Raw genomic sequence first — 23,556 nt, 5'->3', positions numbered from 1 at the left:
TGGGGGCTTTGAGTAGAAGCATCTAGGGGGTCCCTCAAGAGGCCCCCACATGCTGCCCCATGGTGAGAAAAGGCGCAGAGAGGCGCACAGCGCCGGCGCAGGCGCCGAGAGGCGCACAGGAGACCTCAGGCCCGGGCTCCACTCCCCAGCTGTGAAAGGGTAAGAACCCCGGGGCCAGCCCGGCTGCGGCAAGTCAGGCAGTCTTTGGCAGGAGCACCGGGCATGGGCTTCGGCCCGGGGTGCAGGAGGCGCGCACCCCCGGCCGGATGGGCGGCGCACTCAGGGCCCAGGAGGCCATCCCAGGGGAGCCCCGCCAGCCCCCGCTGGAGCCCGAGCTGCAGCTGCCACCTGCAAGTGGTGCGCTGGCTGCAGCGGTGGCAACCCCGGATCCCGTCCTCCCGCCCATCAGCGCGGACCCCGGGGGCGACGCAGTGGCGAAGTCGGGCTGTGGGCCCAGCGGCGGCACCAGGCGGAGAAGCACCACTCAACCCCATCCCTGGGCTGCAGAGGGCCCAGCGCGGGAGTGGCTCCGAGCGTCCGCAGCCGGTGGAAGAGGAGAAGAGCGCGTGGGCGACAGTCAAACAGGCCCTGGGGCAGGGCGCGCCTCGCGCTCCAGGGAGCCCCGCCAGCCCGCGGCATCTGCGCAGCAACCGCCGCCTGCACTGGGCGCGCGCGAGAGAGCTGCTAGGGCGGTTTCTCCCCCTCGGGCCTGTTGGGCGGGCCGGCTAAGGTGCGCGTGCTCGCTGGTCCTAACTGTTCTGTTGGGCGTTTCTGCTGAGAGGCGGGAGGCGCTGAGAGTCTGTGCGAAGGTCCGTGGACAGACTGCATTATTTGTTGTTGCGCTTCGGAGGCGGCGATTCCCGAAGGCGAGCTACGGCTGGAGCATTCCCAGGCTACAATTTGCAGCCATGATTGTGGAAGACTACGAGGAGGACTGGTGGCCCACCCTCAGGGAGCGCTTGTGCTCGGATGGCTTCTCATTTCCCCAATACCACATTAAATCGTCTCATCTGAGGAGGATCCACAGAGCTGTCTTCAATGGTAATCTGGAGAAACTGCGCTACCTTCTGATGACATTTCATGACGCCAATAAGAGAGACGACAAGGGAAGGTAATGGGGGCCGGGAGCCGGGGCTGCGGGAGGAGGCCTGTGGATGTGGAGAAGTACCACCCCCCCAGGCTGAGGGCTGCGGGGCTTATGGTCCGGGGCTCGGGGTATGGACGGGGGCTAGGGGGTGCCTGGCTGGGGTGGGAGTGGAGCGGGGCCTGGGGAGTGGGGGTATATGGGGTGGCGGGCTGCGGAGTGAGTTGGGGGATGGGAGTGGGGAGTAGGGGGTGCATGGGGTGGGAGTGTGAATGGGCTGAGGTGGATGGAAGGAAGGCTTGGGGGGTAGGGGCGTGGACGGTGTGGGGTGGGGAGATGGGGTGAGGGTTCAATGGGATAGAGGATTGGAGGTGGGGGTGAGGTGTGGGGGTGAATGGGGTGGCAGAAAGAAAGGGGTGCAGAGGTGAGAGGGGCGAGTCCTGTCACCAAAGGGGCTGGACTTTCCTGGCAGGCTCAGCCGCACCTGGGATGTGGAAACCTTGGCGGGGGCGAGCACCCAGGCCATTTTCACGAGCAGCAAAACAAAAACAAAACTTCAGTTGGTTTCCAATCACTCACCATGCTTCTTGTTTGTAAATCATTTTAAAGTCATTTCACTAATACAATTCAGCATGTACAGCGTTTTATTTTTAATGTACACATTTTAAAGCATAATGTTATATACATTATGGAAAAGGGCATAATGACAGAAAGCATTTCCATAATATATCAACTTCCTGACTAAAAATTCTTTGGAAAAAAATCCAATATTTAGTTGATATCAATAGACACCTATGTCAATGTGGTTTTCACTGAGGGACCTTAGAGGGAAACTTTGAAGTGGGAAGATTATGTTCTTGAATAGAAAGACACATTTTTCTAAAGTTCTGAGCTCTTTCTGTGTTTATAAATTTTACATAATCCAAATAAAGTTATCAAAGTGTTAACATTTTTGAATTACTCATGCTGTCTTTTACTATTGTGATGACATTAAGAAAACTTTTGAAATGGAGTCAAAAACTTGCCTTTCTAGATATGAAAATGTGCTGTTAATTTCCACAAGTTATTTACTAACAGCTGAAACAACAAATCAGTGAATGAAACAGGTTTGAAAATCCAGGAACACACCAATATGTGTAAGAATTTATTAGGTTGGTGCAAAAGCAATTGCGGTTTTTGCCGCAATTACAAGTAATGGCAAAAACCGCAATTGCTTTTGCACCAATCTAATAGAATTGGATAATGGTGACATTTCATATTGGTAGGAAAAGATGAATTACTCATAAATGAAGTGCCTGCTAACTATTTGGAGAAATCTGGCTAGATTTTTATGTCACAGAAATAAGTTTGTTTTGGAATGTAGATTAAAAATTTTAAATACACAAAATAAGAAAGATAACAGAAAAAAACACAAATGCCTACTTATATTGTTACGTGTTTATATTCCTAGAAATATCACAAGCACACATTCTGAAGGTCGATTTAGCAAAATAAAAAAAATCCAGTTTATAAGAAAAAATTAACAAAAGACAATATGTGTATATACATATTAGATAAGTGATTTTCATTTTACAGAGAATTCTTCAAATAAACAAGAACTCTCATTTAAAATAGAGCAAAGCATTTTTTTTCAGATATTAAAGCAACCTATGCACATGGGAAAAAATATTTAGTGTTCCTGGGAGGAGAAGGTATTTAAGTTAAAAAAGGAATGAAATACTGTTTTCTGTCCACAAGTTTGTGAGGGTAAAGAGTAGCAGTACATATACTGCTGTTTAAAGTTGACATTTCTGATGATTTTTCAAATAGACAATTTGTTGGTAAGTATCACACTTTAAAAATGTATGTGCCCTTCACCCATCAATTCCATTATACTAAAATATCTCTAGGAAATAGAGATACATGCAATTTGTTTTTCTCAGCACTGCTTAAAATAGCAATGTATTTGGAAAACCCCTTATAATGGATTTTATAAATTTTATAAATTTATCAATAAATTTCGGTGCATCCATAGGATGGGACAATATGGGACCTTCGCAGATGTCAGTAGATACAGATGTATGTTGAGGTGTGAAGATGTACTCTGAAAAAAAGTTGGTTTGATTATACATACACACAAACAGTCTATGGTGTTTATAAGCCAAGTATGTGTACAAAATATAACATTTCTTCTTTTCTGGCAGGTGTATTGTGATATTTTTTCTTATCTGTGATGTATAAATGATCAGTATGTTTAAAACTTCTAGTAAATGTTTTTTATTAATGAAATTATCCTTGGGAAAAGAAGAAATATAAATCTTGCAAAGAAAAAAATAATTCTCACTTTCTATTTTATTTTATTATTTATTTCTTTGTTTGTTTGTTTATTTTTGAGATGGAGTCTCGCCTTGTCGCCCAGCCTGGAGTGCAGTTGCATGATCTCAGCTCACTGCAGTCTGCCTCTCAGGTTCAAGTGATTCTCCCACCTCAGCCTCCTGAGTAGCTGGGATTGCAGGTGTGCACCACCATGCCCAGCTAATTTTTGTGTATTTTAGTAAAGACAGGGTTTCACCATGTTGGCCAGGCTGGTCTAAACTCCTGACCTCAGGTGATCCCCCCGCCTCAGCCTCCCAAAGTTCTGGGATTACAGGTGTGAGCCACTGTGCCTGGCCTTATTTTTATTTTTTTGTTTGTTGGTATCTTCTGTGAACTTTCAGCCTCTTCAGAGGCAGAGGGAATATTTTTATTTGTGCTTGATTATTTTATTATGCATAGATTTTAGTATATAAATAGGTTTTTATTTTAGTTTTATTACATATATGCAAACAATTTTAAATTAATTATTTTAGTTTATCAGTGTCCTCATGAAAATGAAAACGAGCAAATATAAGTGATTATCACTATTCCAAAAGCACTGCTTTAATTTATAGTTTTTTTCATAATAAACTCCCCAACTATATGTATGCATTCTTTCAATCCGGTTATTCATCAAGCATAACCTGAATACCTATTAGGTAGCAGACACATTCCACCATCTCTCAGGACTCTTCCACCCTTAACAACTTCATGTTTACCTGCCCAGCCTGAGCAGGTTGAGATTTAAAATGGAAGCATTAGGACTGAATCCCAATTGGATCTTTTATTCCTTTTTTTTTTTAAATAAAAGCAATTCTGAAGTTAGAAAATAGTGAAAGATAACCTTTAACTGCCATTTCAAAAACTTATGACAGTCTCAAATACTACTATTAATCATTGCAAATACCTAATTTACATAACATTCTGTAAGTATTGAAAAAAATGAGCCATACCTATTCATTTGAATCCTGAGTTTTCTTTGGATTACTTTTTTTTGAAAATTGAAGTAAGAATTACTTTGTTTTAAAAATTTGTTTTTTTATTTTTGCCTTCTTTTTCCACAGTACTTTATTTAGGTGCCAATCATATGAGTAGAACTGGCTGTTCTATGTACTGTATCCCACTTAATGTAAGGCATCATGGATTGGGTGATGCCACATTACTTTATATATGAATAAGATAATGTTTAAAATGTTGCCAGTTATAATTGTAATAAATAATGAATTGTAAACAGTATTCCAATGTCAGGAGATGTTAATATATAAGAGAATAGTAGCTTATATAAGAGAATAGTGAGAAAATGAGCATCTGAGAATGACTGAAATATAATGATACATCTAATCTTTAATAGATACCTCAATGTAGATATGATTGTATCATTTTACTTAATTAAAATGTCTTTGTAAGTAGTAATATCTAAAAATTAGTGAGCTGTTATTTGTGTTAGAAAGTGTTCTAAATGCTGTGCATAGATTGTTATGTAGGCATCACAGCAGTGTTCTGTGGGATAGCTACTATTCTCATATATTTTATTGATAAGGAAATTGAAGCAAAGAAAGGCTAAATAACAGCTAAGTGACAGAGCTTACAGTAAATTTTAAGCCCCAATTAAACTGAATCCAAAAGCCAAGCTTTTTCTATTAAGTAGCCTGCTGTTTCATTAATGTGGTGAGTAATAAGCGCTAACAAATGTTGTACTTTCTTCACAAGAAAATTACATATTTGTTTTGAAGACAGAGAAATAACATGCTAATTAATGCTTATAGTTACATGTTTTTTAAAAGTCCTGTCACTCTCACAGGACTGCCCTACATTTGGCCTGTGCCACTGGCCAACCGGAAATGGTATTTCTGCTGGTGTCCGCAAGATGTGAGCTTAACCTCTGCGACCGTGAATGCAGGACACCTCTGATCAAGGTATATAGTAGCTGACTCTTTAAGCATGAGATGGATTTGGTTTGAGTACGTAGGATAGAATGAATTTATCTCATTGGAATACCACTATATAACTAGTTAGTAAATCCTACGGAGTGTTTATTTTGATTTTTCAGTATTTGCATGTTTCTCGGTCTAATACTGACAGGCTGTACAACTGAGGCAGGAGGCTTGTGCAACTATTCTGCTGCAAAATGGCGCCAATCCAAATATTATGGATTTCTTTGGAAGGACTGCTCTACACTATGCTGTGTATAACGAAGATACATCCATGATAGAAAAACTTCTTTTATATGGTACAAATATTGAAGAATGCAGCAAGGTATAGGTCAACCAATGTTATTTTCAAACTATCTGAAATGCATTTATTTTAACATTGACACATGTAAGGGTCAATTTTTCATATTTGGAAGCTCAAACATTCCTTGAATGAAAATATTTTGAAATGCCTTAACTGTCTAAGATTTTACTTTAAATATTGGAACTTTTAAAGAAGCATTATAAGGTACAGCTTTTTTTTCATGCACTTATGGTAAATAATTATAAAAACAAATGAATTACAATAAATTTATAATTCATGACAACTGAATTTGGGAAAGGCAATAGTTAAGTGTTTTTCCACTAAATTACTTTTTTTCTAATCAGTGTGAAGTGACACAGGAAAGTAAAATTGGCCCTTATAAACAGGCTTTATTTTAAATTTCAAAGAAAATTAAAGAATTTCGGAATAAATGTACATCTTGTTGCTGTTGACAAGTATTGTATGTGAAGGTGATTTCATTTGAAAGTGATTCCTCTGTGGAAAGGCTTAAGAGGGAAAAATGAAGAAAAGGAGAGCAATTAGAAGTGCACAAGCTAATTTGGAAATTAGGTAATGAGGGAAAATACTGTGGAGAGGGTTTTTGTGTGTTTTGTTGTTTGTTTTCAATTTATATGTTTAGACAAGGATCGCTTCGGTTTTGGGAATGATTATTCTTACTTTGGGAAAGAGTTTGTGAGTTGTAAAATTGCCTAGGGATCAACTTCGGGAGGACTCTGAGGAAACCAGGTTGGCAGTGAATAGTGGTGATGATGTGGCACACAGTTCCGCAGAGAGAAGAACACATAATTAATGGACATTATTCAATTCTGGCAGAAACAGTCACTTAGACAAGCATCTAAACTCTACTCTCAAGTCCAGAATGTCTTGATGGGCAGGTGGGAGATAAGGAGCTTATAAATAGTAAAATCAAGTTGGATTTTGAGTTTACTAGTCTCTTCTCTACCCCTACCCAGGAAAAGTAAATGAAATTTTCAGTGAATGGCTGTATCTTTTGCTCTTTCCTCTTTTCAGCCAAATCCCAAATGATGAAGGGAATTTGCCATGTGGGTGAGAGATGAGACTGAAGTGATTATCAACTGTGCTGGTTCGCAGTTAGAATTGTGCATGGCAGTAACCTGGGGAAATTAAAAGCAAATCTCTAAGTCTAGGATATCCCCTGAAGATTTTAATATAGTAAATGTAATATTTACTATTAAATATTACTGGACCTGTATGTTTTAAAATATTTCCTTGAAGCTGGGCATGGTGGTGCATCTAGCCAGAGCAACAGAATAAGACACTGTCTCTAACAACAACAACAAAACAATAATAAATTTCTTGAGACACTGATACGCTGCTGGTTAAGAACCACTGAATAGATAAGTGTAATATAAATTCCCATATCTCAAACACATAAAAAATCTCTAGAAGAGTTGGATGATAGGTGCTGCTTCCTTTAAATTTCTCCTTTCCAATAATATTGGCCTGACTTTTACCTGTATCTACCTCTGTGGGTGGGAAGTTAAAAGGACTATTATTTGCAGTATCTATCAGTGTAAGAATAACACCTTTTCTTTGCCACCGTCACTTATTCGCTGCCATTCATAGGGTCGTTAGAAATTTGCTATTGTGGACTCTTTTAATAAGTAGAGACTGACTCTTTCAGGACTCTGAGTCTCTTTGTTATCATTCTGGTGATTAGGTCAATACATCATTATTAAAAGCAGGGTTCTCTCAATTACAATAGTAAAACATTCTAAACCTTTTTTTAAAGCTGAAGCTCTATTAGAGACTGCCTCAGTATGTCAGTTAAGTACATAGAACTATGGCATAATCAGGATAGCAGTTTTCAACACTGAACACCGTGAAGTCAGTAAGAATACAGAGAATGCATATAGGTCATTATTAGAGCTTTAATTGATAAGCCATTGTATTTTTATTTCTGATTTATATTTTACCTAAAATAAAAAAATTAGGTTACAATATAGAAACTAGAATAATTTAATATTATTTTAATAATTTAGTTGTAGCAGTCCTATGAACTAATTATACATTTAGTGAACAATCTGGGAAAATTAAACATAAATTATGAATGAATGAATGTTGTAAAAGTGCTCAAAGTGGGTATTATGACTCTTAGTAACAATTTTTATTGCATTCTTGGGCCTATTTTGGAAAAAAAATCTGGAACTAAAGAAAGGAAGTATTTTACATGAAAATACTTGTTTTATATACAGTCGCTTGGAGACATATCCATGGCAAATATAAAAATACAAGGTCTATAGTCTAAATGCGTCCCATAGATGTGTTTAGTTTGCCTGTGTAAATTGTCTCAGCATGGAAGGTTTAGGAGACTCGTGCACAGATCTGGATTCCAGGCTTCTCTTCAGGAATCCCATCTGGTGTCCCTTGAGCCTATCTCATGTTTAGGACGCTGTGCAGAGGTTGCCCCTTTCTATGAGGCATGTGGTCTCCATTTTGCTACTGTGCCTACCTAGGTACTTCACTTCCTCATGTCATCTCCCTTGCCTCTGTAGGGATGACTTTACAAGCCCTGTTTTATAATATATTTTAGTAAATATTTCAAGGTTTTCAAGACATTTTATATTTATTTAAATATGGAGTCTATATTTTATATAAATCCCTTGGTAATAGGGTTGAACTTTTGAATTTAGATGGTGGTGTTTTATAAACTATTTTTCTTTATATATACCATAAATAATCATCTTCCCATTAGAATGCATGTAAGCTTTTTAAGGTGAATCATGGTATAGTTGCATAGGTTATGCATATTGCAGACAACGTTATATTTTTCTCTTCAGCATTGCCTCCTAAAAATGCAAGTAATTGGCCAGGCGCAGTGGCTCATGCCTGTAATCCTAGCACTTTGGGAGGCAGAGGCGGATGGATCACAAGGTCAGGAGATTGAGACCATCCTGGCTAACATGGTGAAACCCCCTCTCTACTACAGATACAAAAAATTAGCTGGGTGTGGTGGCACACGCCTGTAGTCCCAGCTACTCGGGAGGCTGAGGCAGGAGAATTGCTCGTGCTTGAATCCGGGAGATGGAGGTTGCAGTGAGCCGAGATGGCACCACTGCACTCCAGCCTGGGCGACAGAGCGAGACTCCGTCTCAAATAAATAAATAAATAAATAAATAAATAAACGATGCAAATAATTTAGTGGCTTTCATTATGCTATAAATAATTCATATAGGTCATTATTAGAGCTTTAATTGATAAGCCATTGTATTTTTATTTGTGATTTATATTTTACCTAAAATTAAAAAAGTTAAGTAAGAATTAATATGGAAACTAGAATACAAATAAATTTTTAAAGGAGTTATGTACCAGGGTCCTAAGATTATAATTACATAAATATTTGCATCAGGGTCCTAAGATTGTAATTGAGAATAACGTTTCATACAGAGCTTTCTGACAGCTAAGATAAAAATATTACTAGAGAAAACCCATGGACTATTGAATAATAAGCAGTGAAAGTTCATTTGAAGCCTATCTCTATTAATTCAGAGCCCAGCTCTCCAAATTAAAAAGAGGCTTCAAATGAACTGTCAATCGTGTCAGAATCTCAGATGACAACGTCAGGTGCTCGCACCTGACGTTGTCATCTGAGATTCTGACACCATCGATAGAAGAGAATGAGGCGAGTGTGTATCACCCAGAGGAAACCTCCACCTTTGCTGGTAAACTGTCACAACTGTATCCCTGAAACTCTCATTTCTCAAATGTTAACGTTCTCCAAAATAAGTATTTACAAATAGGGATTAGGTGAAGTTTAAAAGATTTATTAAATACCAGACACATAATGCACAGTTCTGTAACATTTTTCAAACATGGGTGATCGTGAAGTCTTTCTTTTGGGGTATAATGTTCAACTTCTGGTAAAGTAAATATCCTTTGGAATATATTAATAGTTTAAGAAACACCGCTCTATAGATAATAATTTAGATCATTTATAAAAATACCTGAAACATTTATTACTGTATCTTAGAGTTTGAGGACATAGAGAAAAAAATACAGCTGCTGCCCTCAAGAAGCTCTTGGTTCAGGTGGGAAACAATAAAATCCTTGAAACATGCCATGCTAAATGCTGTGACAGAAGCAAAGATTCTTGGAACTGGGAAACGTTTGAAGTGAGTTTTGGAGATGACCAGAGTTCTTGTGGTGAGGCAGAGGAGGTTGTTTCCAGGGGAAGGAGCAGAACATAGAAAAGCACCGAGGAGTGAAAAGAAAGGGACTACCTCTTATGTCCTTTCAGTTGTATATATTTAAGCTCACAGGATCTTACATAAGGTTTTCAGTTCAGTTGATAAATATGTAATTATGTGATTATAAATTGTTGCTGTTGTTTTACAGACTGAACGTCAACCACTTTTATTTGCTGTATGTCAAAGAAAACTGAAAATGGTGGAAGTTTTATTAAAGAAAAATGCAAATATAAATGCAATTGATTGTCTTAGCAGGTACAGACCTTAGTTCTTATTGTGTTGTTTTTAAACCTGAGTGTCATTGTAGAGTTGGTAGCGGTCACTCAAGTCACAAATATTACATTAGTAAGAAGACTAACTTTTAATTATTGGGATATAGTGAGAAATATCAACATAGATCGTCACTTAGGTAGAAAAACAATTATTTGGACTGAGTAACATAAAGAACAGTATATAGCAGGATTTGTCTCTCTATATAGACATTATACACATAAAAGGCTTCTATATGTAGAAAGCTCTGTATATTGATAGATGTTTGTTATTTGTAATATGATGTGGTGTTATTTATAATGTAATAATGTGATGCTTTTGATTGTATGATCTTATGTTAGCTAAAGGGGTTTCATGTTAGTTTTTCATTTCTACTGTGTTTTGATGTTGTTTTTAATTGATATGGGGAGAGGGAGAAAAGATAGCTTTAAATGGATAAAACTTTAATGAAAACAAGCTTTAGGTTCACACAGAACTGGATTTAATCCCTAGCTTTCCCACTTGCTAGATGTGTGACCTTGGTAACATTGCTTATCACCAAGTATGTTTTCTTCTGTGAAAAGGAGGGCAATAATATATCCTTCAAGGGTGGTTGTGTGTAAGTAGCATTATATATATATATATAATGTTAGAATGTCCAGCTAACAGAGCAAGGTGCTGATGTTTTGGAAACAATGGCTGAGCATATAAGTATGTGCGTATGTATAATATATATATATACACACACATATGTATGTAAGAATATAATGTAAGTAACATCATATATAATATATAAATATATATTTATAGATAATATATAATCTATAATGTATATTATATATTTTATAGATAATATATAATATACAGTATATATATTTTATATATATATATGATGTTACTTATGTTACTTATACACAACCACCCTTGAAGGATATATTATCCTCCTCCATATATGTATATTTATATATATATAGTGTTTAATTAAATGCTGAACACATGCTTATCAGCATCATTAACTGAAGCTACGACTACTACTATTAGCATTCCTATTAATATTATTGTTGTAAGCCCGCAGATAGCTCTTATCTGACCCTTTAGCTGATTTTGCATTATAATGTATAGTATCAGACTAGGGAAGAAATGAATAATTTTTCACTTAAATTTGCCTACTGTAGATAGGTGGCCTGAGCATAGTTTCTTACCCATCAAAGGACTTTAAGTTAGCAACTTTATGTCATACCACAGTGGGACAAGAGGCTTCCTTTTTGTTCCTTGCTTTTAACCTTTGTGGTAACTTGCAAAGATAAACCCTTGAACACCCAAGATGCTTGTTTCTTAGTACACGTAATTGGGTTAATTCTACGTGGACAGACAACATATTAAGTTGATAAAGTATATAAACTTAGCTTTTGAAATGTCATTAAAGTTTTTAATTACCTCTCTGTTATTTTAGATCAGCCCTCATACTTGCTGTTACTCTTGGAGAAAAAGATATAGTCATTCTTCTTCTGCAGCACAATATTGATGTGCTTTCTCAAGATGCATATGGAAAGATTGCAGAAGATTATGCCATTGAGGCTGAGAATATAGTGTAAGTCTTTACATAAAAAGGCTAGTGAACACTAAATTGAAGTTTAAAATAATTGTAACAATTGCATCTTATATATCAGGTGAGATTTCATAGTTTAGTTTAAGTAGTTTTCAAGTGACAAATTTTCAAGTTTTTAAGTTTTCGAGAGTTGTGCAACTTCGTCAGCCAGAAATCAAGCAAAAGGCTAGATAAGTAGCAGTAGGTGCAGGATTCTTGATATTGAAACTTTTAGGACTTTTCTCCTTAGGGATTCCAATGTTGTACATTTTATTTCAAGTATAACCCCTATGCATAGGATAAAGTAGTTTCACATCTTTTATTTTTCTAATTAGTTATTTGGGTCTCAAAATGTCCAGTTTATCAAAAAATCTTGTGCTGTGTACTGGGGACCATCTACTATAGCCTGATCATTGAATTTTTCAAGAACTTAAGGGGTTCCCTAAGTCCAAGGAAGACAATCGGTATCTACAAGTCAGAAGGAGAAGGGGAAAGGACATTCTAATCATTGCTTTGTTTTCATTGATTCTGTTGCTGCTTTCTTGCCATTGAAAGTACTCTTGCAGTCTGGTAATGATTAACCTTTGCCACCCGGATGCCCTTTCTGTTTGAGATCCCTCAATCTTCATGTTGATCCATAAAAAGGCTTCAAAGTTACAACTGTTTTTTTTAGTTCACTTGCACATACTTATATGCTCAGCCATTGTTTCCAAAACAGCAGAACCTTGCTCTGTTAGCTGGATATTCTAACTTTATCAACATATATACTGAGCAAATTGACACTTTCACCCACAGTCAAAACCTGATGTAAAGCCCACATTTTAACCTGGGCTTCTAGACCTTCATGGTGAGTTATTTTTTGAATCCCTTTTTTTACTCTTCAAATATTAGTTGGGTTAGTTCTAAACTGTCAGAGATATTCAAATAATATTGTAGAAAGAGATCACAGTTTTTTTCTTTATTGCTACCAGATCTGTACCCTGAGACTTTTTAAATAAACAGTGTAAGAGCTTTTCTCAGGTAGTGGAAGCTTCTATGCCATCCTTCCTTAGAGTAGGAGGCATCAACTTGTGGTTGGCCCCTCAAGTGATCTGTTTTCTATAATAATGAAGATCTCCCAAGCTGCTTGCATCACTATCTCAAGTTTGTAAAATATTTTCGGATTCTACCTTACAGGAAGCCATTCATCGGAATTATCTAAGTCTCAAGGTGGTTAGTTAGATTTCACAGAGCTAACCCTCATCCATGACTTATCGGCATTTATATGTAAAAGTAAGGCTTTGTGCTTGCTTTGGCAGCACAAATACTAAAATTGGAACAATACGGAGAAAATTAGCATGGTGAAGCATTTCATATTTTGCAGTCACGGGAAGGTCATTTGACTGTTTGCTGGCTAGCTAAGTCACAGTTTGAATCGAAACAAAATGGGTGGCCCCTTATATTAGAATTGTGATTTTCACTACAAAAACATTTGTGTAAGGTGATCTATAAACTGAGAATGGAGATAAGTAACACATGGGGTGTTGTGTAAATATTTTGTTAGTATGTATCTTGGAAATGAGAAAATGTCAACTTTCATCTACTTCATGGAACTTAAAAAAGATGAAAGTAGGGTTTTGTCTTCCATGTCAGTTGGAGATAACATCACTGATGGAGATTAACCATCATTCTAGCAAACATCTGCTGGTTCAGTTAGAGTCTATAGAGAAGTAATAGTGGTAGCCCAAGCCAGATCTTGACATCTGTTAGTTTTCTGCCCTTGGAATTGATGAGCTCAATAATAGTGTACAATCGTGTTACCTATTTTAGTGAAATAATGTATTCATAAATTTATTTATGAATTATGAAATAGTTGAGATGCCCTGAATTATAAGCCACAAATAATAGAACAATAAGCAAAATTAGGACCTAACATTTTTCTTAAACTGAAGCATTTGAATATTAGAACCTATGAAAAAATACACATTGGGTTTGATTTGGGATTTCAAAATAGTTTCAGCAATAAAGTTCAAGAACAAATTCTACTGCTTTACTGTTTCTCTGTGAATGTTAAAAATGCTGCTTCATTAAACCTATATAACAACCTAGTGAAAGAAGATAGTAAAATCTAGAAGCAGACATTGTGCCTAAGAGAAGCAACTTGTTTAAGAGCAAATACCTGTTGGCTATAGAGCCAGGACCTTCCAGTAAGAGCCAGGAAGGTGACTTTCCATTATGTCAAGCTGATGTGAGATAGTTTGCTGAGCTGTACTGCCTTCACTTCATGAGTACTTCACCTGTTTTTATTATTTAATTAGAAAGGTACTAAGAAGTTTGTAGAGCTTACAGGAGAGAAGTGTATAGGATAATTAACATCCTGATATTGTTCAAGAGACTCTAATAATTTAGTATATTTGGTAAATGTTTTTGATAATAGTATTAAAATATTAATTTCATTTATTTTTATACATAGCATTTTCAAACTAATTTCTGAATACAGAAGAAAGAAATGTGAAGAGCTTTCTATATATTGCAATCCAGGTAAGATTTCTCATAGTGAATTACTCTTGATGGTACTGCCATAGATAAAAAAGAATAAAGATGTTTTGATTACAAAAAAGCAGTTTAAAAAAATCACTGTTTAAATTGCACACATTTAAAAAATACTTAGTAGTCTAGATTTTATAATTATTTAAAAAGTTAATTGTAGGTAGTTTATAATCTCAGTATTGTTTGAAAAAAATTATTATTTAATTATGGTTTCTAATATTCTAGATGATCTTTTTGTGTAAATAAGAAGACAAATTTTTAAGGTATTACATTGCATGTTTTTTATAGTCACGTAATAATGAATTAGACTTTTTATATAATTAGAACTTCTATTTAATTTGTAAAATAAATTCTTTGCAGTTAGTAAATGAATCAGTAATTACAGTTGGCCCTTGAGCAACATGGGATTTAGTGCTGCCAATGCCCATGCTGATGAAAATACATATTTGGTATGTTATATATATTATATATTGTATTCTGAATACAAGAAGGTAAGCTAGAGAAAGGAAGCTTTTGCAGTAGTTAAAGCTGTAGTTTCCTTGTAGTTTGATGCTTGAACTACTATCAATCTAGTGTAAGGTGTTCACGCATCCATGGTAAAATAAAGTAAATTTACTCCATTTACTCATTTTAAAATGTTGGTCTTTTTCTTGCCCTTATGCCTTCTTCATTTGTTTTACTTAAATTTTTATTTATAAAAAAACAATAATAGTTGGTAGGGACTTTTTTTCCTGTGAAAACCATCAATGAAGAGGCCATGTTGATCTAGGAAATATAAACATATGTATTTGGTAGCAGTAGAAATATAAAGCAGATGCAGAAAAGAGGTACAGTTAATATGATTTAGTGAACATTGAATGTAAAACATTAGTGGGGAGAGAGAAATCTTGGATCATTCATAGGTTTCCAGGTTGTGTACTGGCCTTTATACTGCACAGGAGAAAGGAGTAGGATGTGTTCACTGAATGGAGAAGTACAGCTGGTCAACAGGGAAGAGTAACTTCCCTTCCCTCCAACTCTGAGGTTGGAGATGCAGACGTAGAATGATGTTATTATAATTCTTAGGCAAAGTCATCGATCTCAACTGTCCATGATGCAGATGTAGAATGAGAAGGCATCCAGTGACAAAACCCTGGGAATGTCAACATTCCCTCCCGCCCCCAGAAAAAAAAGAGTTGGTAAAGGAAAATGAGCAGTGGCTAGAGAAAAGTAGGAGAGGAGTCAGAGGAAGTGATGTGGCAAAAATAAAAAATGTGAGAATTTTAAGGAGGGAGTATCAATTCTAACAAGTAAGGTTACTAAAAAGCCAATTAGATTTAACTTTTAAAAGCTCTTTGGTGGTACCCTTTTCAAAAGAACCATTTTTGAGGTGTAACGTGGGCTGTTGATGTGATTGGTATGTCTGGTGTCCAAATATGGAGGAACAAATCTACCAAGATCCTACGTAACTCTTTTGTAACTGCAGAAGCTACGTGCACAGGGTCAGGGAAAATGGTCTTGACTTCTGAGTACATGTGCCCACACTTTTACAGAATTGTGAAAACCTAAGGGTAATGTGTGAGAAAAACTGTGGTCTTCTTATCTGCTCCTTGTGGAAATACTTAGTTTGTACTGAAATCCCTGATAAGTTCTTCTGGATGCATTCTGAAACAAAAGTCTGGCAGCAGTAACTGGAACCAGCTTGTCCAAAGCACATACATCCCAACTCCCTCCAACATGGAATCATAACACAGCCACATTTCAAGAGTTTCAAGTTTCAATTGGAAGTAGTCTACAGAGGAGCAGTTTGGAGAAGCTGACATCTTATATAATGTTATGGAGAAAAATATAAGGTGATATGCTAAGTATACCAAGTCTCTGTGTTCTGGGACACTTTGTTTTAGTGCAGTTCCCTTTTCATGACCTCTTCTAATATCTCTGCTTTTACTGTTTTCTTTTGAATTTCATCCCTAAAGAAAATATTATTAGAACACACTCCTAACATAGGTATTTTTGACAACTATATATGATTTTCTTTTAAGAGAATTAGCTACCTATTCTAAAGTATATCTGGTATTCTATTAATCTTCAATGCTAAACTTCTTTATATCTTTAGCACAATGACAGTGTAAGTGATGCTGGTCCTTTAAGATTTTAAGTTTCTTTTAAATTTTCAAACTTTAAATGTCTTTTAAATTTTCAAATTAAGTTAAGACAGTTAAGGTGTCTTTTAACTTTTCAAACTTGACATAGTTTTAATGTAAAACACTTTTCTGGTATTATATTTCTTCAAATATTGGTAATCTGTTACTTAGCTGGAATATTTGGTCAGTTGGATTACCACACCTTTAACCATCTATATATAACTTTCTTGATTTTTTTTTTTTTTTTTGAGATTGAGTCTTTTGCAGTTTCCCAGGCTGGAGTGCAATAGTGTGATCATAGCTCACTGCAGCCTCAAACTTCTGGGTTCAAGTGGTCCTCTTACTTCAGCCTCCTAAGTCGCTGAGACTGCTACTAGCATATGCCACCACCCCAAGCTAACTTTTTTATTTTTTATTTTTTAGAGACAAGGGTCTCTCTCTGTTGCCCAGGCCAGTCTCAAACTTTTGGCTTCAAGTGATCCTTCTGCCTCAGCCTCCCAAAGTGCTGGAATTATAGTCATGAGCCATCGTGCTGGTCCATAACTTCCTTTATTCCCCAAAATGAGTTTAAAGTCCTATTGGCCCTTAATAATAAAAACCCACTGTTTGGGAGGAGAAGTGGATAACTCCTCCTACATTTTAAATGCAGTTTTTGACTTTTTGACCTGTTCTGTGAAGAACTGCCTTTAACAGATGATTTTTAGTTTTAATAGATATTTTTAGTTTTATAAGAACTTAAGAAAAAAGATTAGAAACAAATTAAGTGAGCTCTATGATTGATAGTACAGTATTATATCCGGTGGCTACATATATTTCTATAATTATCACAATGACCTGAATGATGCAAATTATTTTATGTATGTTTTTATTAATATATATATTTTTTGAGACTGAGTCTCGCTCTGTTGCCCAGGCTGGAGTGCAGTGGCGTGATCTCGGCTCACTGCAACCTCTGCCTCCTGGGTTCAAGCGCTTCTCCTGCCTCAGCCTCCCAAGTAGCTGGGACTATAGGTGTGCACCACCACGCCCAGCTAATTTTTATATTTTTAGTAGAGATGGGGTTTCACCGTGTTAGCCAGGATGGTCTCCATCTCCTGACCTTGTGATCCGCCCGCCCCAGCCTCCCAAAGTGTTTGGATTACAGGCATGAGCCACCGCCCCCAGCCTACTAATACATTTTAGAGACAGGGTCTCACTCTGTTTCCCAGGCTGGAGTGCAATGGTTATTCACAGGCACAATCTCCACTGCAACCTCGAACTTTTGATCTCAAGCAATCTTCCTGCCTCAGCCGTTGGAGTAGTTGGGACTACAGGTGCGTGTCATTGCACCTGGCCTGATCCCCAATTATTATAAAAGAAACCTTGGTGAGTTGAAGACAATTGGCTATGATCTTTTTGTTTCTCTTCTAGAAGCTTTCATACTATGGGGTATATTTTTAATCATCCATATTCTCAATTTTTTATTCTGGTTAAAATAGGATTGCTGCTTGTTTTTCTTTTTTTTTTTTGGCATAATTATTTCTATTCCTTTATGGATGTATTCATGCGGAAATACAGGAATCTCAAAGGCAACTGTTAAGGAAAACATATTAGGGAAAGGTATTCTATAAACAGCCTCTGATTGTAGTCACAGGTCACATCACCTTAAGGAAAACTAATTTCATATAATGCCATTATATCAGAGTTTCCCAAGACCACCTCTGTGTTTGGTGATTCACTTGTAAGGACTCAGCAAACAGTCCTACTCTGGGCTTTGATTTGTTACAGTGAAAGAATACAAAGTAAAATTGGCTCAGGGCAAAGGGGCATGTGGCAAGTCTTGGGGAAGCCGGGCACAAGCTTCCGGGAGCCGTCTCCTGTGGCGTCACCAGGATGTGCTGAATTCCTGCAGCTTCACGTTTTGACAGCACCTGGGCACTATTGTCTACCAGTATGAGTCTGACTAGACTGTGTCCAGGGTTTTTATGGAAGCTGGTTACATAGGCATTCTCTCTCACACATACACACAAATTCCACACTTCCAGAAGAAAAGCAGCTGTTCAGAGTCAACCACATTGTTTATGCAAACAGTTTAGGTACAGTGAGCTACTTTTCTCAGGAAATGGTGACAAACCTTTAAAATGCAAATTTCCAAACACCAGCAAAGGGCCAGTTTTGCATGTAGGCTTTTCTAAGAATGACAGTCTTACGACTGTTATATGAATTATTTTCTTCACAGCAGTTACAGCCCCAACTTAATTTTAGTGTCTTAAAAATTCTATTTAATAGTGAATAACATGGTGATATAGCATGGTGCTTATTTCATTTGCATCAGTTGCAACTTAATATGAAATATTAAGTTTCTGTGCTGTTAGATTTTGGAATTTTGGTGACTATTTAACAGGTTTCTATACAGAAGTTACTATGGTAATATTAGGTAATTATAATCTGTTCTTATTCGATTAACCTTTCAGTAAAATGGTTAGATAAAATAAGTAATGATTTCTGATTTAAAGTTAAAATAAAAAATTTGTTTCATTTTAATTATATAGATGGTTCAGTTTTGTGTTATATTTTGTTAAATTTCTGTTTATAATTATGAAATTTAAAAAATCAATCATCAGTTATTTTCTTGCCTGTTAATACAGTTATTTGCTTTATGTACTTTTATATACTGTAATTCTGGAGAGAATATTCATATTGTGTTTCAAATTGAGTACATCTTGCTATAATATATGGCAATATATTATAGCAATATATTAGTAATAGAAGATTCAGTGAAAATCTTTTAAAAAATTAATAACGTTATTTTAAGAGCAATTTTATATTCTCAGCAATATTGAAAAGAACCTAAAGAGATTTTTCATATATGCCATACCCCCTCACATGCATAGCTCCCCCCATTATCAATATCTCCCACCTGAGTGGTACGTTTGTTACAACTGAGAAGCTTACATTGCTGGATCATAATAATCACCCAAATTCCATAGTTTATATTTAAGTTCCCTCTTGGTATTGTACCTTCTATATAGTTGGACAAATGTATAATAAATGTACCTGCCGTTAGAATACTTTCGCTGCCCTGAAATTCGTCTCTCTTTTTTTATTCCTCCCTCCCAACTAACCCCTGTCAACTACTAATATTTTTGCTGTCTCCATAGTTTTGATATGTCCAGCATAGTCATATATTAAGGATAATATAGTGGATATCTTTTTCAGTATTACAAAACATAAATTTCCAAGATAATTGAATGTATTAATTAAGCTATCCATTTTGCTTTTTTGCTTTTAGTTTATTAATGTAGGATTTAATGGCATATGCTTTACATGTTGAAAAAGCATAATTTATATAGACATTTGCCACATAATAAGGAGGGTTGAGGAAAATGACTTCGTGCTGTGTATTACACAGCACTAACTGGATCATCCTTCTCTGTGAGATGGGTCCAGATAGACTAGAAGTGGAAAGGCACAATCTCAAGAGGCTGTACTTTATAAAACTGGAGTCAGAAAGTCTTTCCTATTTACCTTGCAGTTGGAAATAAGACCAGCTAGTGAATACTATAGGCATACAAATATGTTTCTTATTGACCTTCTTTCTTTGAGGGATCAGTTTGAAAACAGTCTATATTATTATAACATAACTCACTTATAACTAGGTTCTCCATCATGAAAAATGCCAAGAGAGTCATACTATTTTTGTTTACCTAAAGTGACAAAGATTTGTTGTTGTTGTTGTCTTTCCCACTAGGTAGTGGGACAACTGTTGACACATCTTGGTAGCTCCAGTGAGTTTATGGTTCCTTTATATATATTTTATATATTAGAAAGTCCTCCCTGGCAACTTGCCATACCTCCCCAGTGTTTCTTTATAAGCTTCTCTCTGACAAGGAGACAAGACTCAGATTGGATAAGCTTTTAAGGGAGTGCTATTTCCTCTGTGTGTGTTTTTTTGAAGGAGCTAAAATGAAAGCTGAATTTAAGCATTGTTTGTGCCCTACATAGGGTGAATGAATAGCTAGAACTAAGCAAACTTACCAGAATCTTCCCTAGGAGAGGATTAGTGAGAGTAAGGACACTGATCTCTCTTAGGCTCTTCTGCACTGGCAGCTGAAAAATCTTTGCAGGGATCCATGACCCTGGTCTGTATGCTGTATTTTGCCATAGAATAGAGTACAGTTTTCATAGACCTAGATTTTTTGTATTAGAATGCTTTATCCTGAATAGTTTAAACTGAAGAGGTGGAGAAACTGTTGTGTTTCAACAAAATAAGTACAGTAATTTCCTCTTATACATGGGGGATACATTTCAAGACCCTTAGTGAATGCCTGAAAACATGAATAGTGCTGAACTCTATGTGTACAATAATTTTTTTAAAAAATATATATCTATAATAAAATTTAATGCATAAATTAGGCACAATAAGATTAATAATATCTAATGGTAAAGTAGATCAATTGTAACAATATACTGTAATAAAAGTTATGTGAATGTGAGCTCACAAAATATCATGTACTATAGTCACCCTACTTTCTGCACTGATGTGAGATGATAAATTGGCTATGTGATAAGTGAGGCAAATGCAGTAGGCATTGCCATGTAGTCTTAGGCTACTATTGACCTTCTATTTGACTATATGTCAGAAAGAAGATCATCTGCTTCACGTGATCTTGGATCCGTGAGCCATGATGATATTGTTGGTTGGATGTTAGGAACAGATTATGTCAATGACTAATGAGCAGATATCATATATAATGTGTATGCACTTGACAAAGGGATGATTCACATCTTGGGCAGACTGGGATGTAATGGCTCAAATTTTGTCATACTACTCAGAATCTTATGCAATTTAAACCTTATGATGTATATACATCTGGAATTTTATTTATGGACCATAGTTGACCATGGGTAACTGAATCTGCAGTCAATAAAACCACCAATGTCATATTATGAAATATATATTTGGTCTTCAACCGCATTTTCTGTCATACAACTCCTAAAATCCTCAGAATTTCCAACATGATATCATTTATATGCTAATGATTGACTTATGGCAGGCAGCCTCCAGATGGCTTCAGGGTGGGACTCATCATCAGAGAGATCAGGGTGTGATTAGAGGGTTGGGACTTCCAGCCCCACCCCTCACCTCCTGGGATGTGAGAGGGGCTAAATGTTCAATTAATCAGTCATGCCTATGTAATGAAGCTCTCATAAAATCCCAAAAGGATTGGATTTGGAGAGCATCCAGGTAGCTGTAGTCATTATTTTTTGTCATAGAAGAATCAATATCATGAAAATGGCCATACTGCCCAAAGTAATTTATAGGTTCAATGCTATAGACTGCCATTGACTTTCTTCACAGAATTAGAAAAAACTACTGGAAATTTCATATGGAACCAAAAAAAGAGCCCATATAGCCAAGACAATCCTAAGCAAAAAGAACAAAGCTGGAGGCATCATGCTACCTGACTTCAAACTATACTACAAGGCTACAGTAATGAAAACAGCATGGTACTGGTACCAAAACAGATATATAGACCAATAGAACAGAACAGAGGCCTCAAAAATAATGCCATACATCTACACCATCTGATCTTTGAAAAACCTGACAAAAGCAATGGGGAAAGGATTCCCTATTTAATAAATGTTGTTGGGAAAACTGGCTAGCCTTATGCAGGAAACTGAAACTGGACCCCTTCCTTACACTTTATACAAAAATTAACTCAAGATGCATTAAAGACTTAAAAGTAAGTTCTAAATGTATGAAAACCCTGGATGAAAACCTAGGCAGTACCATTCAGTACATAGGCATGGGCAAATACTTCATGACTAAAACACCAAAAGCAATGGCAACAAAAGCCAAAATTGACAAATGGGATCTAATTAAACTAAATAACTTGTGTGCAGTTTTATTTGGGAGTGTGCGTTTTGTACCTCTGAGTTTTAAAAATGAAGAAAGTAAGTAGTCATGCTTTCCTGACTCTTTGGTAGACACAGCCTTTTAAGACAGTCATTCTGAGCTGTTATGGTCTTAGGGTTTTCTATACTACTAAAACTTATTGACAACATGTAACCAAGAACTTGAATTAAAATTTTTTTTAAAAAAATGAAAAATAAATCACCCAAATACACATTAAAAACCTCTTACAACATATGTACACATCCATAGATAACATGCAGAACTTGATTTTGTGTATTAAAACCTTGTAGAAAAGTTCAGACAGTGCACACAATGACTGCAACTTGGTCTTCGTAAAATCAGTGATATATATTTCAGATCTATCCACGTTGACCCAGTGAGGTATTTGATTTATTGTATGATCTAATGATATGCCATGTGATGACTGCGGCATATTTAATTATGCTCTCTTCATGCTGATACCATATGGACATAAATATGATGACGTACCAGCATGGATATGCTCACGTGGTAGCTTTTATTGATTTGTACTATATTAGAAATGAAACAGAAGTATTGGAAATCCCAGCAAGCATAGCTGTATCTCTCCCATGGCTGTGTTGATTGCAACTGTTTCCCCCTTAAAGCATGTCTTTTTGACATGTCATGACGCTGAGAAAATCCAGTGTGTGCTTTTCAGAGAATGACAGTAAGGAGAGGAAATGGCCAATGGTCAAAGTGTTACTTGTCCTCTCGGCTCCCCCTCATGAATGTTAAACTCTAAACTACTCAGGTCACAATTTAGAACCCCTTTGTTGATCCCTATAGAGTGTTCCCAGATGTCAAATGACAAATAGGCCCTTGAAAAAAAAACACTCTGTAAAGCCGTATTTCTCTGGTTTTTGTGTGTGAATGTGTGTATGTTTGTGTGTGTGTGTGTATTTTTTTCTCTTCTGAAAACTGTAAATAGAATAATTTTCATTACAAATGAAAATATTTCTGTTCCATATTTATTTCCTGTCTCATGGCACTCTGCTCTTCTTGGATCTAGTAAGGATCTCAGCGTGTCTTATTTATACCTGCAAAAAATTACATCATTCTTCATTTTTCATGTCAATTAGTGACATGTTTTCAAGTCTTCACAAGTTATTTCTGAAGACGTTGGTGCATTGAGGAGAGGCAGTGTCATTGTAGTTAAAGAAGTTTTTAAATAGGTTATGTTCCATAATATTTCAGAGCCCGTTTCTCTGGAAGGCATAGACATGGTGGTTTTATGCGTAGTTAAACATAAAATAGCTCCACAAAGT

The 23,556-nt window shown here is 36.6% G+C and overlaps 1 protein-coding gene across 1 annotated transcript in view; it reads left to right on the top strand.

The window, feature by feature from the left end:
- LOC129023613 (ankyrin repeat domain-containing protein 36A-like) overlaps positions 1-23,556 on the top strand; it is a 132,862-nt gene that overhangs the window by 492 nt on the left and 108,814 nt on the right. The window contains exons 2-7 of the mRNA XM_063663411.1: positions 410-1,111; positions 5,220-5,334; positions 5,501-5,674; positions 10,031-10,137; positions 11,585-11,722; positions 14,172-14,239. Of these exons, the coding sequence (XP_063519481.1) occupies positions 410-1,111; positions 5,220-5,334; positions 5,501-5,674; positions 10,031-10,137; positions 11,585-11,722; positions 14,172-14,239 (1,304 nt within the window). The remainder of the gene's footprint in view (positions 1-409; positions 1,112-5,219; positions 5,335-5,500; positions 5,675-10,030; positions 10,138-11,584; positions 11,723-14,171; positions 14,240-23,556) is intronic.

This window comes from Pongo pygmaeus, chromosome 23 (assembly GCF_028885625.2).
Source record: "Pongo pygmaeus isolate AG05252 chromosome 23, NHGRI_mPonPyg2-v2.0_pri, whole genome shotgun sequence".
Lineage (NCBI taxonomy): Eukaryota > Metazoa > Chordata > Mammalia > Primates > Hominidae > Pongo > Pongo pygmaeus.
This window is presented reverse-complemented; position numbering and strand designations above follow the sequence as displayed.